Genomic DNA, 21,093 nt, shown 5'->3' on the forward strand with positions numbered 1-21,093 from the left:
ATGCAGGTTCAGAGATGAACTGCTTTGTTCCACTGAAAGTGTAACAGAGCATAGTGTTGTTTTAACAAGGAAAGAAAAAAAAGAAACCAAAACAATCCAACCAACAATAGTTTAATTGAAAAATACACCGAACTTTGCCATGCGGCTTAAAACAATTATTCCTTTAATATTTTTAAAATATAATTAAGCTTAAATGAGAAAGAAAATATGTTATCAGATTTTGAAGAAAAAATACAACATGTCAGCCTATGTTGTTTTTAATTCCGATCTGGAGAAGTTGAATAATACATCTTTAAAATTCTAACTGTAAGTATTGAAATATGCTTGTAATTAGGAAGGCATACAACAGAGATGAAATATAACCTCAAAGACCAAATGAGAATTTATACTCTGAAGTCATTTCATCTGCTAATCACTTCAGCTATCTGTACACTTGTTAAAATGATAAACTAATGGAGACCATTAAAAAATTCCATCTGAAGAATATCCACAGAAAGCCGGGCAGATCTAGTAAAGCACATTAATAGTCCCAAATGACTGAAAAATAACAGTTTTGTGCAACATTGAACATATTTCCCACTGCCATTTTCTAAACAATTTCCCACCTATTCTGGAAAGCATTACTAATGCTGAATTTTCTGGGACACACCCATAGCTATTGAACCAGCTTCTGTCGGGAAATGTGAATTGTTCAACAGGTTCAAAAGATCCCACTCTGTAATACTCGTAAAGCATTCATCCTTACAGCCATATGGCACTTCATTTTTTTCAAGCACATTTTTACAAAGCAAAACCACTTCTCTTGAATTGGGACTTATTATATAAACTGCAATAAAAGAAGTAATGAAGATTTGTAGTCTGCACAGTCAGCCTGAGCAATTCTACATCACCAATGGTTCACCTTGGATTGCAGATGCAGCCCACATAAGGGGCCAGTACAACTTGATCACACCACAGTCTTTGGCTGTTCAGACTGATTGATTGTGACTGACAATGACCATGCCTTGGCTCTTTCCCCTTTGCTCCTATTAACTCATCTATTTCTGCAAGTTTGCCTTTGTAAAGGAGAGGAAAAACCCATTAGCTGTGTAAAGTAGGGGATCCATTTCTTTTTCATCTTGAAAGTTGCTGCTACCTTATTCTGGCTGGTTTTGCTCTTGGTCTGTTTAACTGTTAAACAAAGGAAGCTCAGGTTTCCAGTTTTCTGAGATTTGGATATACTATCTATCTGTCTATCTCTACCCTTCTCTTCATTTATTGCTGTTTAACTGTAGACATCAAAATCAGTCTTCATTCTTGCTTTTTGCATATGAAATGTTCAAAGCCAGGCTGGATGGGGCGTTGAGCAACCTGATCTAGTGGAAGATGTCCTTGCCCGTGGCACGGGTGAGTCTGTGTAACTAGATCTTTAAAGGCCCTTTCCAACCCAAACCATTCTGTCCTTCTATTATTGTGATTTGCCACCAATGCAGCTTCCCTTTGACAGTTTAGTTGATAAAATTACTACAAAAGAAGCTAAGTTATTCAAAGTTATGTTTGTTATAAATTACCAGTATGCTAATCTCACCGTTATCAAAATCAAGATGCCATTTTGGCTTAACATAAAGGGTGTATGGTTATTTCCCTCCTCCTCTATCAGCTAGGAGAAAATACTAAATTAAAACAGGATAAACTATGCATGCAAACTAGTCTGTTGCCATCAAACAGCTGGGCTGCTCCAACAGTGACAAAGAGGTCATTGTGTGAAAATACACAGCGATTACAGCAATAAAGGAAACAGCTGATAGAGGTTAGGTGGTGGAAACAAGAGGGCAGCCACAACAGAAAGAGAAGGTTGGAATGAAGACAGGAGCATGGGAGAAGCAGAGGAAGAGCCTGCCAAAAGGCATGGGGCTGGGACACAGCTACAGAATGAGGGGGAAGGGAAGAGCCTTAGTACCAAATTGGTCCATTATCACACCACATCTTCAGTTTCTTATAACTCAGGTGGACTCTATTTAGGCTGAACAGTCATTCAGGAGTGATTTCAGAGAGGAGAAATTTCAGAGAGAAATATGCAGCTATTTCTGACACAGAACAAGAGTACATTTTTGGCCAAATTACTAAATTCTATTGACTTTTCTATGCAAGGCTGAAATATCTTTATGATTTAGAACAGAGGCTTGAAAGTCTGCCTGGAAAGCGAAACAGTTGGAATGCACCTCTACCATTCTCCTACAACCTGCATAACTTTGGGCAAGTTCTATGCATTTCAAAAGGCAAATCTTTTCCATATCTGTAGGTCACCACACTTCACAGCCACAGGTCTAAAAGATTCTTCCTTGAATTTAACATATGCTAGCCTGGGGGGGAATACAGGCTCCCACTGAAATTATGAGTTTGGATTGTAGAATACCAGGTCAAGCATAAAACTAATTAGACCATCACCTGCTAGGGCTGAGCAGCAAAGGAAGAAGCAGCAGCATAAACAACACCCACACAACAAAACTGGACACTGTGGGCCCCATAACTAGAGAAAGCAGGCTGGGACAAAGATTAGATGTATCTGGGAGGGAGGTGCAGAAAAGATGGAGAGGAAAATTTGGAACAAGTAAGGAGGCAGGGGGAAACTCACTGAGCAAGAAGCGTAAAAATGGAAGAAAGAAATGGAAGTGGTAACAAACACATGAAACCTATCTCAGAGAATGGGAGCAAGGGAAGTATCCACTGATTGTTCGGGAAGAAGGAGCTAGAAGTACAGGATGAGGGTAAAGAGAGAACTACCTAAAGAGAGAGAATGGTATTAGAAATAGAACTACCAAACAGACTGTATGGTAGAAGAAATGGGATAAGCAAAGCCAGCATTGAGGCCCTGGAAAATAAGGACCAATACATGGATGAAAGACTGTAGGCCCGTGGAGCAGGGCACAGCTACATAGGAGAGGGTTCTATAGAAGAGAATCAAGACTAATTGCTAATTGAACTGGAAGTCCAAAGGGGAGACTCAGACTAGCCAGACAATGAATATGAACCAGGCAAGACAACTGAGGAATGGAAACTAGGACGAATCAGAAGAATGAAACCAGAACAAACTCAAAAGAGGCAGGACCTGAAAAATGACACATTAGTAGCAGTAAGGAAAAATATGTTAACAGGCAGAAGGTACAGCTTTTGAATGTGTGATCACCTTTTAGAAATGGATTCTTCCCAGGAAGTAGCCAGATACCAGTTATTGATGGAAAGCACAGAATGACACTTTTGTCTTTTCCTTTGTTTGCAGGTGTGCAACTTTTCACTTTTTTTTACCTAACTGCCTTATCTCAACCTATGAGCTGTTTTCCATCTTATTCTCTCTGCCCTGTCCTAAAGAGGGGAAGTGACAGGGCAGCTTGGTGAATATCTGGTGTTCAGCCAAGGGCAATCCACCACACTGGTGCACACAACATGACCTGAAATAATTCTAGTATTATGGAGCTGTAGGTCTATTTTGGTTTGCAATTGATTTAAATTTCTTGTATGTCCTTGAGATATGTAGATTTTCTCCAGAACAGAAAATATTGGCAATAGATTATGACTACTTAAATCTGATTCCTTTTTCTATTCTTGATAAGCCACAGACAGAGATGCAACTCGTTGTTAATAATTTAAAATAATTTCCCTCCTCCTGCATTCCAAACAGCCTTGTTTTCTCTGTTAACCCTTTCACTAACACTATCTTTAGCCTGATCTCAAAATGAAAAAGAAGCTAACAAAATGCACAATTTATTTGCATGTCCCTCCTCAAAATTCCCAGCACACACTCAACTTCTGAACCCACTGACTGGTCAGTATTAATCAGACATGTTAAAATCCCTTTAAGTTTTATGAAAATGAAAAGCTGCACAGTGGACAAAATGAGTGCTTCCATTCAGATCTTCGACAGACAAGGGCAATTTGGTTGTCACCCAACAGCTAGACTGGCCAGCCTGTGAGTGAATACACAGCAGACCCAGTCCTGCTTTCTGGCAGAACAAATGGGGAATGTGAAGCCTCCATGGACAGAAGACTGCAAAAAAGGAGGCTGACATGGTGAGAGGCAAATGGAGGAAATAACTGGACAAGGCACAGGGCAGGAAGAGGTACCACACTAAGTGGTTCCCAGCAAATACAGAAGTGTAGTGGAATTACTGATGTGCACAAGTAACAGGGACCCAAGTGACAGCCCTGCAGACCCGCCAGTTCCACCAATGTGAGTCTGCTTGCAGCCCACTCCATCTCTTATCAACGTGTCCTAGGTGCCACCCATCTGAGGCTGGACTGCCCTTTCTCTCACAGAAAAATTAAGAGGCAAATGACAATGTCCAGTGGCAAAACTTGCTCACCTACACTTCTGGAAAGCAGAGAAGCAAAGCCAGCACCACCAGCCTGTTCCTGCAAGCTCCACTAAATGGCATCATGACCACAAAGCAGCTAATGGAGGATAAACACAAGCAAAGCATTTGCCATCTTGCCTTCCTTCCACTTATTTTCCTTAAAGATCAACCACAGCTGTATCCAAGTATCACACTCTGATTATTTGACACTGATCAGACACTTCCCACTATAGTTTTAATTATATTCTTTATTGTAGCAGTGTCACAACAAGGCACAACACCCTGTTACACAGAGTTGTATGTGCCAGCTCTTAACAAGTTACTCCAACCAGGAGCAGTAGAGCAGCATTAATGCAGCACTGCCCAAACTAGGTTAGTCAGCACAGGCTCCTTTGTGCTGCATTAAACTGAGCCATGTAAACATATCCTAAATGGGGAACAGAGCACAGTGTCTCTTGGGTGACATTATCCTGTGTATAAATAACAAATAGGACTGCTATCCATCGATGGGCCCAAACATTTGTACTCTAATCTTCGTTTTCATCTCCCCACAAACCAGATTCCATAGTCTTATTAGAATATCCTGCTTGCATTCAAATCTTTGTTACAACAAGCTTAATAGCCAGCCGTACAGCTGTCCCACTAGTCTTGTATAGCAAGATCTATTCCACAGATCTCTGACTGCCACCAATAGCCAACATGGATACTGAATGAACTCTCATGAACAAAGCTATGTTTTCTTAATAATAACAGTTGTATAAACATAAGGTCTTCTCAGTTAAAGGGAAACCAACATCAAAAAGCAGTAAAACACGGAACCCTAAACCCTTCTTTCTTTGAAGAAACACGTTTGAAGCGAGGTGTTTCTAGTTATGGGTGAATGAAATGAGAATTGAGCTGCAACAAACGGACATCCAGTCTGTATGAAAGACTAATTAGATCCATCTGAGAAGCTGTGTCTAAAACTGCTTCACATATTTCAAAGGAAAGCTCTTCTAGTCTATCTTTTGAGAAGACTACATCAAAACATTTAGTCACAGCTGACGCACATCTATCCACGACAGGAGCACTATTTTTCATAAGCCATAAAAGCTACATTTAAGTAATTTTAATAGTCTGGCTTACTTAAAAATTAAAGAAGGGGGAAAAAAGCAGCAAAGAAATTTAGAGCTAAGAAAGGAACTCAAAACAGCAACGACTTTGTACCTCCTTATGCCAAAGCATCAAGAGATCCCAAAAAAAGAGTCTTATACTGAATATGAAATGTGCTAAAATTTGCTCAGAGAATGGAATTAAAGCTGAAGCAGCATCCAGGAGCTGCAGTTAACTATGGCTTTTGTGGTAATAAGCCAGGCTCTTAACACCATATTAGCATTCTTTTAAATGCAACTATTGCTTCTGCTGAACCAGCAGGAGGAGCTCACAACATTTTTTAATCTATTCATTCTACAAAATTTGGGAAGAGGGGTTGGGATGTTGGAGGCGTTTCTGGGCGCAGGAAGGAGTTGGTTGGGTATTTTCTTTGCAGTTTTGTTGGATGAGAAATCAGTGTAAAGAAAAGCATCCAAGTAATGTTCATGTAAGCACTGCTTTCAGAAATTAGAAAATCATTATATGAATATTGTGCTGCAGGACGTCAAGTGCACATGGCACAAAAATAAACTGAAGCAACACCCACGCCTCAAGGTGTTTTCAGTCTTACACCAAAAGACCACAGGAAGACTGAAGGGTGACAGGATACATTAAATGCTATATGCCAGAAATATGACTTTCTGAAGAAAGAAAATGGTATGTTATTGCTCTATATTGTTACAGAGATTCAATTTATATTTTAGTTTACTGCTCACTGGAATTCCTGTAACCACTGGATCATTACCCATGAAAGAACATAGTCTCTATTTTCATACCACAGGAATTCATGCTATGAAGCCACCTGTGTGGGTAAAACTCTTCATCAGGTAATTTAAAATTAATCATTGTAAAAACCTAATTCCTCTTCTGCCTACTAAGGGACATATTTTAAAGCAGTGAAGTCTGATTCTAACACAAGGAAAATATACGTCCAAATAGACCATGCCTGCTTTTAAAACATTTTGCATTTTATCATTTCAGACTTTTCATTGCATTTTCTTTTTAGAAATGTCTTGTAGGCTACATACCAGCACCAGACCATGTTATTGTGAGTTTTTAGCACAACTACAAATCTCCAAAAACTACTATAACCAAGTTATTACGCTACTCTGACACAGAGGGAAGAGCATATTTAAAGCCACACAGTGAATGCATTACTCAAGTAATTTTAATTCCCAACCCTGTAGGTATTTTCTCTATCTGCTTATGGAGTACTGTGTGAACAAGCTAATATGAGACAAACAAAGCCAAGCCAAAAATCTCTCTTTACAAAGCAAATATGTACCATCACATACTTAGTGCTAAACTGGCATGGTATTTAAAAACCTGTACAATCCAGACACACTCTGCTTGTCCTCTGGCTTAGTAGTAAAGCACACCTAAGTATATACAAATTTTATACGAGTATACTCAATATTTACCTGTAGTTCATGTAAAGGATTTCAGCACTAAAACTTTCTGAGACATTCAATGAGGCAGTGGAAATGCATACCAGAAACACTGAGTTCACAAGATACTTAGGCCAAGGCCACTTTCATTAAAAAACCACTATGTCAGCAGTCACAGAAATGTAGCAATTAAAGCAGTTGCCACAGAGTCAAAACTCAGGAATCAATGCTCTCCTCAGATTGAAAGATTCAAGTGCAGAGTGCTTGCCTCCCAGGAGCACCAGTCCCCACCAGGACAGCATAGGGCAACCTCTACCCTTACAGTAAATCTGTCACTACAGAAAAAGGAATGCAGGATCTGTAAAGCCAGAGACTCCATCAACAAGCAGGAGCATGACTACTATAGCCAGTACTTTCCAAGCATGGAAATAGGGGTTTTGCTCTCACCACAGCACTAGATTATGCATACTGCATTGAAGGGACATTACACACAATACATCATACACAATCTCTGAACTAAGAGATTGAAAGTAGATATACAACAATATAGGTTTACAACAATGCAAACCATGTGGAAAAAGGCAGGGAAAGTTCTCTGCTTACAGCTGTAAGGATTATCTAACAGATCTTGCCCCACCCACTAGTGCCTTTAAACATGCACTTCCCTTTCATTCAAACTAATGCTGGACATGGGAACAACAATACAGTTTATTTCAAATCTATAACAAGCAACAATATATACTTAGAACTAGTCTAAGCCAAAAGTCTTCATCTACTGCTTCTAGGGATAAATGTTAATTTGTATTACAACTGGCTGCCACTCTTACTGTTTTAATTCCTACAGGTATTTGCTTTCATCCCTATTAATACAGCACTCATATTTCTCTCATGTGACCAATTAGTTGTTATGTGCCTGAAGCATACCAGAAGTGTGAAATACTAGTAATAATAATTATGGCATTTTATTGATTCTCTTAACAGGGTTAATAATTTTATAGTGATAGATGGGCCATGCTATTCTCCTACACAGACTACTGGAAAGACAGAAGTTAATATGCACTGAATTACTATCCCACTCCATTCACATTTGTGTTTAAGGAATTAAATGTGAACTAAGCTTGCTTACAGCAACTTCCTGTATCATTGCTCTGATTTTCCATTATACTATTCCTCATTCCACTTGATGCTTTGCATACTTCTCTTTGATTTTTGGGTGGTATTCTTTCTTCCCCCCAAAAGTGAATTTACAACACAATGAAAATATTTCCTGAGGTAGTTTTCAAATAAACTTACTCATCAGTCATGAAATTCACAGTAAATAAATACACCAAAGTTCTCAAAATTAAATGCTTATTATATTTGAATTTGAAGTCAAAGCTTAGCTAGATAAACATGAATTCACTAACTAAAGCATTCACATAAACATGCACCTAGTCTATATTGATCCTATAGGATAAATTCAAATAATGATGACAGTAATGTTTTCGATTTTATTTTTATGCTGGCATATTGTACTATACAATAGGTTTTCTCTTAGAAATGTTAAGAGGTACACAGGCTGATTTTCCACCCACACAGGTATCTAATAAATTCTTTACTTCTCAAGAAAAAGATAGGGGAAAAACACTGGGTTTTTTCCTAAAAATTATTTAAAACATTTATTTTCAACTGGACTGAACAAGCTTCAAAAAATTCTTCTCTGTATTTCATATCTGTATTACATTTATCTCTTCTTAAATTTGGATTTAGGAAGTCATCCAATGTTTTGTGAAAATGGTAGCCCATTCTAGTAACAACCTGAATTAAGGAATTTAGCTTTCTCTATTCCTCTTATTCAACATTTGACCTATGCAGGTCCCTCTGGAAATATATCGAATTTCCATTTGCCCAAAGTAACTTCTGAACTATGACACCTTATGCTTAAAAAAATAAAAAATAAACAACTTCAATGATAAGAAGCTACTTTATAACTGAAAACATCTGGAAATTCTTTGACAACTAAACTTAGGAGAAGATGAGGCTAAGCAGTCTGGGAAGGTATGCATTTACTACAGAGATGAAGAACCCTAACAGGAAGGACTGTTTTCAAACATGAAAAAGGAGAATAACAATTACTTGCAGAGAAAACATGCAAATCATCAATAAAGAATTCTCAAGACAGAGTATTCCTACACTGCAGCAAATAATCAGAAAATGGATAATGGCAAAAATATTATCCAGAATTAAGTTTATTGCATAGAATACAATTACAAGTTCCTCATTGAACTAAAATTAGGTTGGAAGGAGGGTTAGAACTAAATGACCTTTAAGGTCCCTTAAAACTCAAACCATCCTATGAATAAACAATGCCACCATCACATGGAATTAGACCATCCTTGGTGGCTGACATCTGGTTTTGAAGGGCCATATTCATACACTGCAGGGAAACCACACAGCTAACCAGGTTTCCTCAACATATGCAGGTTCCCATTTGATTTCATCTCTCCCACCCTTCAATACCCTGCAGAACAGCCGAGTTTTATAAAAGAAGAACAGACTCCAACCTTCAACAGCAAATCTCAATCAATGAAATCATAAACACATTTGATACCCAGAGTAGAAATTGAAAATGGCAAGAAGGGAAAGACTCCTGTTTGTAATTGAAGTAAACAAAAGATTCCAGAGTCTGGTGGTGGGATGCTTGTTGCTGTTTTGCATTGCTTGTTACTGTCTCATGTAATGGAAGGTATTCTTCCTTCAAATTCTATTTTAGAAGCAATCTTGACTGCAAGATCTTTATTTCAATTGACAAGAGAAAAAAATTTAAGCATAAGAACACTAATCAAAGCTAAGAATCTGACCATCTGTCCTCTGAAAAACTAAGTGGTATACATGACAAGCAGTTAGTTTAAAGATTCTTCTAGCAATTAATATATAGAACAAAGAAAAAAAGAATAAATGACATTTACATCAATTTAGTTGTCAAGTTCTTCATACACAAGCAAGCAGGTCCCACCAAAGCTGCTAAATTTTATTTCTCAAGTCAGGTCATTGGAATCTTTTAATTGCAAAAGCATTTGCTATGTTGATGGGCTATCACCAGAAACAACTGTCTGGTACTGAAAATTCTAGTACAATAATTTTATATAAACTTAAGTACTAGTATATATGTTGCTGGTTTCAGAATAAAAATCAAATTACTTCTTGCCCCAAAACATATCAACTTAGGATTCACAGAAGTTTTCAACCTCTACTGGAATCAGAAAAATTAATATTTTTGTTTGCAGTGCTTCAAGCAAAGAGCATCGTTCACACTTGTTGACCACTTATCCTTTAAATCCTTCAGTTTTGGGAAGCAAGGCTGCTGAAGTGGCCTAAAGCCAGCCCCCATCAAGGACCTCTGTTACAAACAAAGTAGTTAAAAACAGATGGTTTCAAAACTCAAAATTCTGAAAAATAAAGAGCAGCGAAGAGCAGTTAGCACTGCAGAATTCATCAGGAATCTCCTGCTAAAGGAAGCCAACGAGAGCTGACCCGTAGCCCAAAGAGCTGCGGAGCGATGCGCTCGGAGCCGCAGGCAGGGAGCGCGGCACAGCTGGGAGCGCACAGCGCTGCGCACCCCGACCTGGGAGCTGGGACAGCAGCACAGCCACAGGCACAGAAAAGAGGCACTGCTGGAAGGGTCCCCGTGGTAAACAGAGTAACTCAGGATGCGAATGCCGCTGTGCAAAGCACGGTTTGCAGCCGAGTAAACTTCTGAAGGGGAACGTGAAGGTGGCCCTCCCACTGGGCTATCCAACTGCACCACAGGTTCAGCTATCTTTGTCACAAACCATGAGGGGACACAACCCACAAAGGCAGAAGCCTCTGTCACACCAGCTTAATAGCAAAAACCTAAATGCAGAAGTTCAAAAAGTGAGGTTTGTGTTTCTGATAGCAAAGTTAATAAAGCAAGCTTTGAATTTCCCCTTTTTTTTCCTGATGGCATGTTACACCTCCTGATCAGAAACAAGATTTCTCATTCCTAGTCTTGACTCTTCTTTGAAGTTTTAAGGCAGTTGGTTTTCCATTGTAAAGTTTTGAATAACAATTCAGATTTTTGACGGTGCTGTATTTACTATAAACTCTTATCTGCATGACAATCACAGGAGAACACCAGGAAAAAGAAAATTACTGATGAAGAATAACATGTCCTCTGCTCTTTATTCAGCAACAATAAAAATAAGTTTAACTCTAAACAACCCTGCTATTAAAAAAGAGTTTCCTGCTTTTTACATGACTAAGCTCAGATCCAATTTTTAATACACTTTATAGGTATTTTAATACACAAATTTTAATACACTTTTATATCTTTATAGGTCTATGGTTTAAGTGAAACAGACTTCTCCTGAAATCCACCTGATGTGATTTATTTCACCAGGTATTTTCCAGACACAAATAAATAAGGAATTACATCTCCCCAAGTATACAGGCATGGTTAAAGTGGAAATAAAATGCAAAAGCAATTGTCACAATCCCTCTGACCCAGGCTTTTAGGCCCACAGCTGGTCCTAATCTGCACTCCTAATTTTTACGTAGTGCTTAGGCACCCCTTCTCTGACACTGAGGGATGCTCCTGCCTCCCTGCCTAGCAGTAGAAGGTAAAAGCAGTAACTCACTGCAGGGACACAAAGATATGAGAAGGAACTTTCACATTTCTTATTGTTTGAATAACAAACCAAATGATCAGAAATCAGACTCCACGTACACCTTGTCAAACTGCTTTATACTACCTGTAATTCTCATACTGTTGCAAGACATCACAACTATTAGCAGCTCCATTGAAAGTGAGAGACAGGTTTGGACTCAAGCAAATCTCTAAAAATGTGTGCAGATGTATGCTTGTGTAATTGGCTGTGCTAAACAGCTCCCTGGTTTGGAGAAGTCTAACTATGAGAATTAGATCTCTGAGCCCACAGCAGCCAGGGCTATGCAACACTCACAGCAACCAGCAGGCTATCCCCACAGCAGCAGGCAGCTCTTGTGCTGCAACAAAAAGGAGGAAAGGCTGAGGGCAATGACTGCTCCTGGGAAGGGCTATCTCTGTCCCACAAGCCAGTGCCAGCCCAACTCTAAACTGGGCTGAAATCTGACAGAGGTGTTCTGTTCTTTGAATGGGCTGCATCCAAGCTCACAGGATGCCTGTTAGGAGTATTATGTAGATTTTAAAAACTGTGTGAAGACTTGGCCTTTGCTTCTGAAACAACAATTCAGCAAGTAGGGTGTGTCACTGCCATTCTAAGAAAATCTGCCTTATTAAGGCCCTTTTGAAACCTTTTGCCTAAGAGTCAACAAATACTATACAAGTCAACTGCCTATTTAAAAAAAAATACAATCTCATTCTGGTTGTGGAATCACCATTAACAGACATAAAAAGCAGTTCTCCTTATAAATTTATCTTCTTAATACTTCAACCAGCCTGTGTCTTGCCTTTATTCTGCTGAACAGCTGAATTACCAAACCCAGCATTACTGTTCTTCTACTGTCATGGTTGTCCTTCTGCCTTTCATGCTGACAACATTAAGTGCTTTAGCAATTACCATAGAACATTTGTAAAAAACAAAAGTTTATACACATTCATCTGAAGTGAATAAGCACATCCTGAAGCACTGGCATTTTACTATGACCACGTACAGTTCTAGCACAGAGTGCTGGATAATGCCATTCCAAGATGATTGCTTATTCTATTGGCTTGGATCTTTGATTTGTTTGTCTAAACACTAGCTTGAGGTAATGCAATTTTTGTCAACATTGCATTTGTTTTCTTGCTCTCATATATTTATAATGGAGTATATGATCCATTATAAGATGCTACTTCCAAACAAGACACTACACAGAATAATTCAGAAACTAATTTAATAAACAAATATATACAAAAATGTTCCACAGGCATGAGCCCTGAGAAAAATCTCAGTACACTATCTGAATCTTTTCAACTCAGCATTATTTAACTGTCAGGGTCTTGTTTGGTAATTAACAGCAATGCCTACTAAAGACAAACCACACATCTATCCTTAGTCAACAAAAAGATGGAGAATTTTAGCAGGTGTCAAGGATAATATATATATATTGACTCAATGCACTGAATTTCTTGGGAAATGAGCAGAACTTACAGAAAATGATGAGCCATGCTTTGAAACTGCAACTGGGTAAATTCCATCTCCTAGATGCACAGAGAGCTCCCAGCTACTTCTCTTTGATTTAGCAATAGGAATTCTAAAAAGGAAACAGACAGAAGAAAAATTTTTAACAGAGATTTCATGGTTCTCCCAAGTTAACCAGAAGCACTTTCCTCATAGGATGGTCCTGAAGGATATAAAATATCATTAATCTATAGACACAGTTGGAGAGCATACTTGAAAAAAAATATATACTAAATACATTTTTTCTGTCAAACAGCATATAAGGAGAAAATACACTCTTACTTTCTTTCTAGATTTGCCTTGACACACTGGGTATGCTGATAAAGTTATAGGAGGCCCTTGAATGCAGCCAGCACTTGCTGCAGAATTAGCTCAAACAGGATGAAAAGCAGATGAGAAAGTGGGTTGGCAGGAGAATAGCAGCAGTGATAACTGGAGCAGTCTTTTCAAGGGCAAAATATAATCATTATTTCTTTAATCTCATTCTCAGTAAACCTTAATTAAAAGCCTATTACAGACAAAAGATTCAGCCAAACAAGTAATACAAGTAATTTTATAACTAATACATATTTTTAAGTACTCATCCACAGAGCCCTTCAAGCATACTGAAAAAATAATGATGTATCATCACAGCCCACATGGAGGATTGTGCCGATTCCTGCAGCATTTTGTGGCTGCACCATTTATCAAGTAACACAGAAAACCTGAATCTTTTCAACTTAAAAAAGCACACACCTGGCAGCAAAGGAATGAGAACTGAGCCTCCATTCTTCAAAATTCAGAGTGAAACATGCAATTTTCAGCTATTTTATTTAAATGTATATTCATTCTCCATTTCCTCATTCTAACTTCTTGAGTCTCTCCCACTTTGCCATAAGAACTGGTGTCCAAAAGTACACTACAACTTTTCTAATGAGTGGATACCATATATTACCATGAGCATGCACCACATGGCCTAAAGGGAAGGCAGGAAGGTGTGGTTTAAACTCCATTAAAACAAAACCACATTTTGGTATAGCTTTTCTTCCACAGTGACTCTTACATATTTAGATTTTTCTGTAAGAAATTTGTAGGGATAATAATTTTTTCACCTTGACATCTCTTTTAAGGATCATTTCTGCTATAACATTAACCTATCATACATTATAGCACTTATTACACCTTTTATCACATCCCGCAGAATCTTAAAACCTGTAAGCACAATATGCCATGTGGATCCTCCAGAGGATTCAGGTGACCAGTGAACCACATGTCCCCATAGGGAGTGCTCAGGTTTCCTGTGGAATCAACAGGGAGAAGCACCTGTGAGGCCTCTAGAGGCCACAGGAGGAGATATTATCTGTCCAAGCCAAGGATAATACACTGACTTGCCAAGGATTCCAACACTTATTTTAAGAACTTTAGTTTTTTAGATACCTGGAACTTAAGAAAGCACAGGTTCAAGTACTTAATGAGGCAAGTAGCTTCCAAAACTTGTGCCTTGCCATGTGCCTGAAAAGGGGAAATGAAAATGCTAAATATATCAGATACAAATAGATGCATACTAATCCTTAGTTACTTCTGGATGCAAGTCAAGTAAGGCCTACATCAAATTTCACCAAGCACCTTAGCTCACCTCTATCACTACCCTAAAAGTTCACAAGACAGATATTGAAAACAAGCTGCTCCTGTGCTAACGATGCCAAGTGTCACCTTTCACATTTAGTATAGTGGCAATTGTCAAAACAATAAATCTGAGGAATTATCTATGTTTTATTGGGAGCAATGTCATTTCTCAGCAACTCATATTGGAATTCCTGTATGTCACCAAACATTTAGACTGGCTGATAGGAAATGTGACAGACACAGGAGTTCCTGAAGAAGAGGAAGAGGAATTTCCTGCACAGGTAGCAGGCAGCAAGCTGAGAGATGTTTTCATTGCACTTCCTGGTATCAGAGCACCAGTAAGGAAGACTACAGACAGCACCTGGTTAAGTTCTCCATGACACTCCACTGCAACAACCAAAAGGATTTAGTGGTTTATAGCTACTTCATATTTCTTACATTAGAATTAGGACCACATCACAAACTCAGCTTAGTAGATCTGCTTCACTGGTGACATGAGATTCCTTACAGCCTTGCTGGCACAGCCCTGCTTCATATTGCATTTGACTGGAAGTGACCTCATGAATCTGGCTGCTGGCCATCAAAGGAAAGACAGTCTTGTTCTCCAGCAGGGATTATTTTTGTTCAGTCCTGTCTTGCTGAGCTTTGTCAAGTGTATCTCCAAACAGGATGCATGCCTCTTGAAAGGCACGACTATCATCACTGCTTTGCCTGGGTTTCAAACAGCCACATAATTCCTCTCTCTGCACACCAATGGCCAGGAGGGCAAGGTCCAGAGCTACATCAAGTATACAGCAAGTTGTACAGCAATTCCCTCCTGGAACTGCTAGATCCCTTTGCACAGGGACATTTTTCAGCTTTCCTAATCAGCTTTGCCTGTGGTTTTTTAACTATAACTGACACTAGCTAGGACATATGCGAGCTCATGACAATCCTACTTCTTCATTAAACCAAATTCCTTTCAAAGAAATTATCTTCCAGTAGACTCCATTTTGATAGGATTTGTGAGTAGGGAACATTCATATAAATAAGAATTACGAAGTTCAAAAGTAAGGACCAAAGTCCACATTTGTTAAATATGAAAATGAAGTTGCTCACGTCCATGAACTACTTTAGAAACGCAGAAGTTTCTACCAGGCTAGGAAACAAGATTTGTTGTGGGATTTTCTGTTGTTTTGTGATGTTTGGGGTTTTTAAATAAGAGACATCCAAGTGCATGGGAAATTATATTTGTTCTTGGCCAAGGTTGCTCCCTTAGCTGAGAAGACTTTTAAGTCTTCCCAAAGAAAGCATCTGAACTCTGAATATATTTCACACTAGTTCACAGAAAACTACCAAACTTCTGGCTACTCTCAAAATATAGAACTTTTAAAATTCTACATAATGGGCTGAAATCCAACATACTGTATTCACAGAAAAAAAGGATAATACCACTGAAAACAAAAATAGTGTCATTTTTGCCATCATAAAAAACACAAAGAAAACATAAGGCACTTCTCTTCCAACCCTAGATTCAGAGTACACACAGTATGTCTTTCCTAGGGTTCAACATGCCCTCCCTTTCCTCTCCCAGTTTTGGCAAATGACATATCATCCAATAAAATTACTTCATTTGCCTATAGAGATCACTGGCTGCAGGAAGAAACACAAGTTTCACAGCATGATTAGTGCCAGGTGGATGCAAAGCAGGGCCATGGAGAACTGTGAGCTGCTGATCCTTGCCAGGAGCATTGCACACAAAGGGACAGAGTAAAGGCAGCATGACAGCCACAAGAGGAGATGGGTGGAGAAGGGGGTTATAGACTCCTTCCACACTAAAATGGGCAGTTCTGAACCTCTCCACTCCAAATTGCCTTCTAAGGGGAAGCATCACAAGCATAGGAACACAGCTGAAGAGTGATGGCCTGGCTCTAAGTCATAAAGGCTTTACTCCAAAGCACCAATTACAAAAACATGTAAGCAACACAACAAGAAAAACGGCACCATTTGCCTGCTTAGTTATTTATTTTCAAGCTCTACTGCTGCTTGTTCAACTAGAGATGATGTGTGTGTAGAAATGTATTATATCCCTTTTAACCCCAAGTGCCATGTGTGGGAGAGGAAGACACTTGAGAATAACACAGCAACCAAAGCTCCTGGTTACTTTGCATGTTTTCAGTGAGGAAAGCAGACAACTGATAAAAATTTTAGGTCGAAATATACTTACTGTGCTCATGGAACACATTAATTAAGCTATTATCTATTCTAGTCAAAAACAAGTAATGAAATAAAATAGACACTCAAAAAGCAAATCAAGTAAAAACTCTGCCCTGGCCATTTTGATTGTCACCAATCAATCAGATAGAAGGAACTCAATAAAAACTACAATTTTCTGCAGTTTGTGGCAAATAAACTTCCCTCTCCCTATTACCACTGATGATGTAAATGAGTGAGGATGTCACCAGCACCAGATCACCAAAGGATCAGAAAATTGAGTATAGCTTTTTATACTTGCAATTCAAAATATGTCTTCTAATGCTGAGGTGGAAAACACAAATTCCTCTTCACTTGATATTTTTGCTGCATAATACTTTATGTAAACAGAGAAATCCCAAACTATCATAACAAATCCTCCCGTTTGAAAGATTACAAGCGTTTGAAAACCACATTATATGACACTCCATAAAGCTGTTTTTCAATTGTGCAATTACCTATTCAGCAGTTAAATAAAAGTGAAATATTGACTTAAAACAATGTTAATGGTCAAAGAATCATTAAGAAATCCTTCATCATAACTTTCACAGCAGGTGGCCTGTAAAATGATCAAGAATAATGTGCTGGATTCTGTAGCCACCAAGGTCAGTTTCTGCATACAAATCTTGCAAAGGGAGAAAAAAAGACCTTCAGAAAGTGGGCCATTCATCTGAACCAAGTTCAGAGAATTTCCAGCACTGTGAAAAGATATGTTATGCAAGCACATAGATGTATTCAGTGGGGGTAGACTGAACCAGCTACATGGAGACTACAAAGGAGCCCTCCCATGGCTCATGAATAAGTCGAGGAAATGATCAGAAAAAAATGCAGAGATGTTTAGACAGATGGCCCACTTAAAATGCCTGGGACAGGGCATAAGCAATTTTAATGAAACTTTAGATCTACCATATAAATTGTTTCTTATTTTCCCTGCCCTCCCCCCACCCCTCAAAAAAAAAAAATCAAGAAAGGCAAATAGAAATTCAACAACTCAAACAAGAGCCTATCTTGCTATGAAAAAAAAACCCCTAAAAAAACCCCACAAACCACCAAAAAATTAAAAAATAAAAAAACACAAAAAAGGGAAGTAAATCTCACACTTTTAAGCATTTTTAGTTAAATAAGTTCATACGCAAAAAATACCCTTCAGAGAACCTTCAACTATCAGATGAATATAAAAGCAGGGAATGGATAGATTAAAAGAATTCTAAACAGAAGTGTACTGCCAAACAAAACACAAATCTAAGCTTTAGTATCTGAGTACTTTCAACACTTTCCAACATAAAAGTTCATCATCACACAGAAAAGATAAAAGCACCACTTTCACAGGATTATTTTAAGAACCAAAAATTATGTGCAAGGAACCTAAGAATCTGGGAATATTTTATTCAGCAATTTGAAGTATTTTCTGTATCTATTCACACACATTTTCTACATATATTCAGACTGGTCCATCTATAGATATCATGTGCCTTTTTACATTAAAATAGGTTTTCCTTCTTCCTGCTTTATATGTGCATACATATATGTGTTCTCCTTTCACTGTGAATATGAAAATATACCATCATTAGACCAAATTATAGTTCTTCATATGTCATACAAAATAATAACCTCTACTTGCCTGTGTGCCAGCTGATCAGACAAAGGCTGAAAGAATTACTCAACAGTTATATCAAAAAGGTTTTACATTACATTTTCTTGCATATCACATTGAAATCAATAACAAATATGCATATTTATAGCCTATACTCTATTTGAATAGTGACCACAGGAAAAAATGAAATTACATGGAAGGTAAACTATAAAATAAAAAAAAATGCTTTAAAAGGATGCTATGGAGTGCACTGTGCTTTGATTCAGAACAGCATACATCTGGATGTTCCCTTTTCCTTCAACAGAAGCTTTTCAAGCAATTTGCATTGACATAAGAGCCTGCAATCCAGTGGCCAACAAAAACCTCCAGTGCCTTCAGCAGTGAAACCCAGATGTGGGCCAAGGAAACAATTATAAATCCAGGGTGAATTTAGCTGCCCAGACCTAAGAGTATGGCTCAATGCCTTTCATCTCCATTTAACTGAGAAATAACCTTGAAAGAACCTGAGCTCACCCTGGCTAACACCCTTCCCCTGTGGAGGTCTCTAAACCTGCAGTGCTTGGGTCCTGCAAAGAGAGACACCCTAACCCCAGTGTTCTACAGCCAGCATCCTCAGCAGGAGCAAGGAACTGGGGGCTCCTCTGCCAAAGCTGTCTCCACAGTCTTAACAAGAATTTATCCTCCAAAAACACAGGCAAACAACAATTCTAAGTTTCTTGAAAGATCTTTCATGGCTCTTTTAGCTTTAAATCTATCAGGTAAATGAAGCAGGATTGCTGTTACTGCCTGTCTTGATATAACAAAGTCATGTTTGCAGAGCTTATGTTCAAAGAATCAAAGATCCATACTATCAGTCTTCCTCAGCCTGTGGGGGTTCACATCCACCTCCCATCTCTCAAGAGAAAGAGCCAGGGCTCAGGTAAGCACTGGGGAACTCACCACCTCACCCTGCTGATGGTAGGAAGGAATATGAGATTCATGGAGGCTCAGAGAATTCATGGAGACTCAGTTTTGCAGCCTGACTATGCATTCTTTGGGACAAAAAGTTTTGGCACTTGATCCTAATGCTGGGAAATTTCTGTGCACTTTGCATTAGTAAACTGCAGGAAACACAGTAAGCCTGGGAGCTGCCAGTAGAGCCCAAGACCTCTCAGTTTCAGAAAAGGGTCAGACTGCCCAGTCCTTCAGCAGGCAACAGCATACCTTGAAAATTTCAAAAAAATAAATGTAAAACATATCTGAAATTGATTTTCTCTCTTATGAGATGTCAGGACCTACTTTAGTATTTGGTTTATGTTGGAAAAAGCAAATGTCACAGACATCAATGCTGGATAAGACACCTTGCTATTTGTTTCATTACAAGCATTTGTGAAATAAGAAGCAAGGAACACTCAATTTGAGTGTTCACAAGTACAGAGAAAAGATATTTATTTTTAGTATAATTTACAAGTCTGTGCTTCTAATCTGTTTTTTCAACCATCTTTTATTTACCAAAGGAGGAGCAACTTGCAAGCAGGTGCTTTTAATCAGATCAGTCAACAATATTGACTTATGCATGCTAACAACTGTTATCATGCAGAAAAATCTCAAAATCTGTTTGTCATCAAAAAAAGCTGGGGCTGTTTCTCCTCCAATTGAAGTATTTAATTTCATAACTTTGCTGTTTTCCAAAACTTTTTTTTTTTATTTTTATTGAGAGATAACTTTGGGCAGTTGGCAAAACTAATAATAATAATTTACTCTGTAAAAGGAAAACAGTAAACGCCTTTTCCTATACAAATTTTCCCTTATTTCCTTAAGCAAAGAAACTTACTGTGCAGATATTTAAGAACAGTCTTACAATAATTATCTCACTTTCTTTTTATGTGCAAAGAGCTTCAGAACAAGCCACTGTGATGGAATAGGGAGGACTAAAGTTCTTCTGTTAACATTATCCAGTAGCAGTTATGTACTTTCATATAACATGGTGGCACTGGGATGTAGCTGCCTGCTGGGCAGTATGTTTCCTACACCTCCATTCAAAGAAGGGCTGTTCCCAGTAATAATGTGCTATTTTTCACTTGTATTAAGTTTAGAATATTACAGGTTTGCTGTCTACATAAAAAATAGTCAGAAGGAAATGCTAACCTACTAATATGAAAATGAGGTGAAGTGATTAAAAATTACATCTAAGTTTGATAAATAAATAATCCAATTTTACTTCTACATATAAGACTTCTTCCCATGCTCTCTTTTTTGAAACATCCAGGCAAACTTCATGCTAGGTTTGCTGTACTCATCTCAGTGGTGAAACCTGCCTACTAATCTTGAGCTCAATTGCCACTAATAGCTGTAAACCTGAATCAAAACACATTTAGTGCTTTAATCTGTCATCCCTTCTGTCAAAATGTCAGTTATTCACCCCTTTTTGTAACAGAAGTTCTGGAGAGTGTGATAACTCAGAGGTAACAGGACAATATGCAGGGGCTGTGAGACTATCAGTGCTCACAGGAGGCACCTCAAGATCAGGAGTTCTGAAAGCAAATTATCCCAACCACCTGCACTTAGATTGCTCTGGATCACACTGCAGAATGGTCTTGGGATGTGCAAAGCAGTCCCTTTCTGATGAAGAAAGGCAGAAACCAGATTCCAGAACTGCATCCAGTACACTC

The 21,093-nt window shown here is 38.4% G+C and overlaps 1 protein-coding gene across 1 annotated transcript in view; it reads right to left on the reverse strand.

The window, feature by feature from the left end:
* PCCA (propionyl-CoA carboxylase subunit alpha) overlaps positions 1-21,093 on the reverse strand; it is a 273,150-nt gene that overhangs the window by 93,328 nt on the left and 158,729 nt on the right. Inside the window, exon 19 of the mRNA XM_054654777.2 lies at positions 12,982-13,084. Coding sequence (XP_054510752.2) covers positions 12,982-13,084 — 103 coding nt within the window. The remainder of the gene's footprint in view (positions 1-12,981; positions 13,085-21,093) is intronic.

This window comes from Agelaius phoeniceus, chromosome 2 (assembly GCF_051311805.1).
Source record: "Agelaius phoeniceus isolate bAgePho1 chromosome 2, bAgePho1.hap1, whole genome shotgun sequence".
Taxonomy (NCBI): Eukaryota; Metazoa; Chordata; class Aves; order Passeriformes; family Icteridae; genus Agelaius; species Agelaius phoeniceus.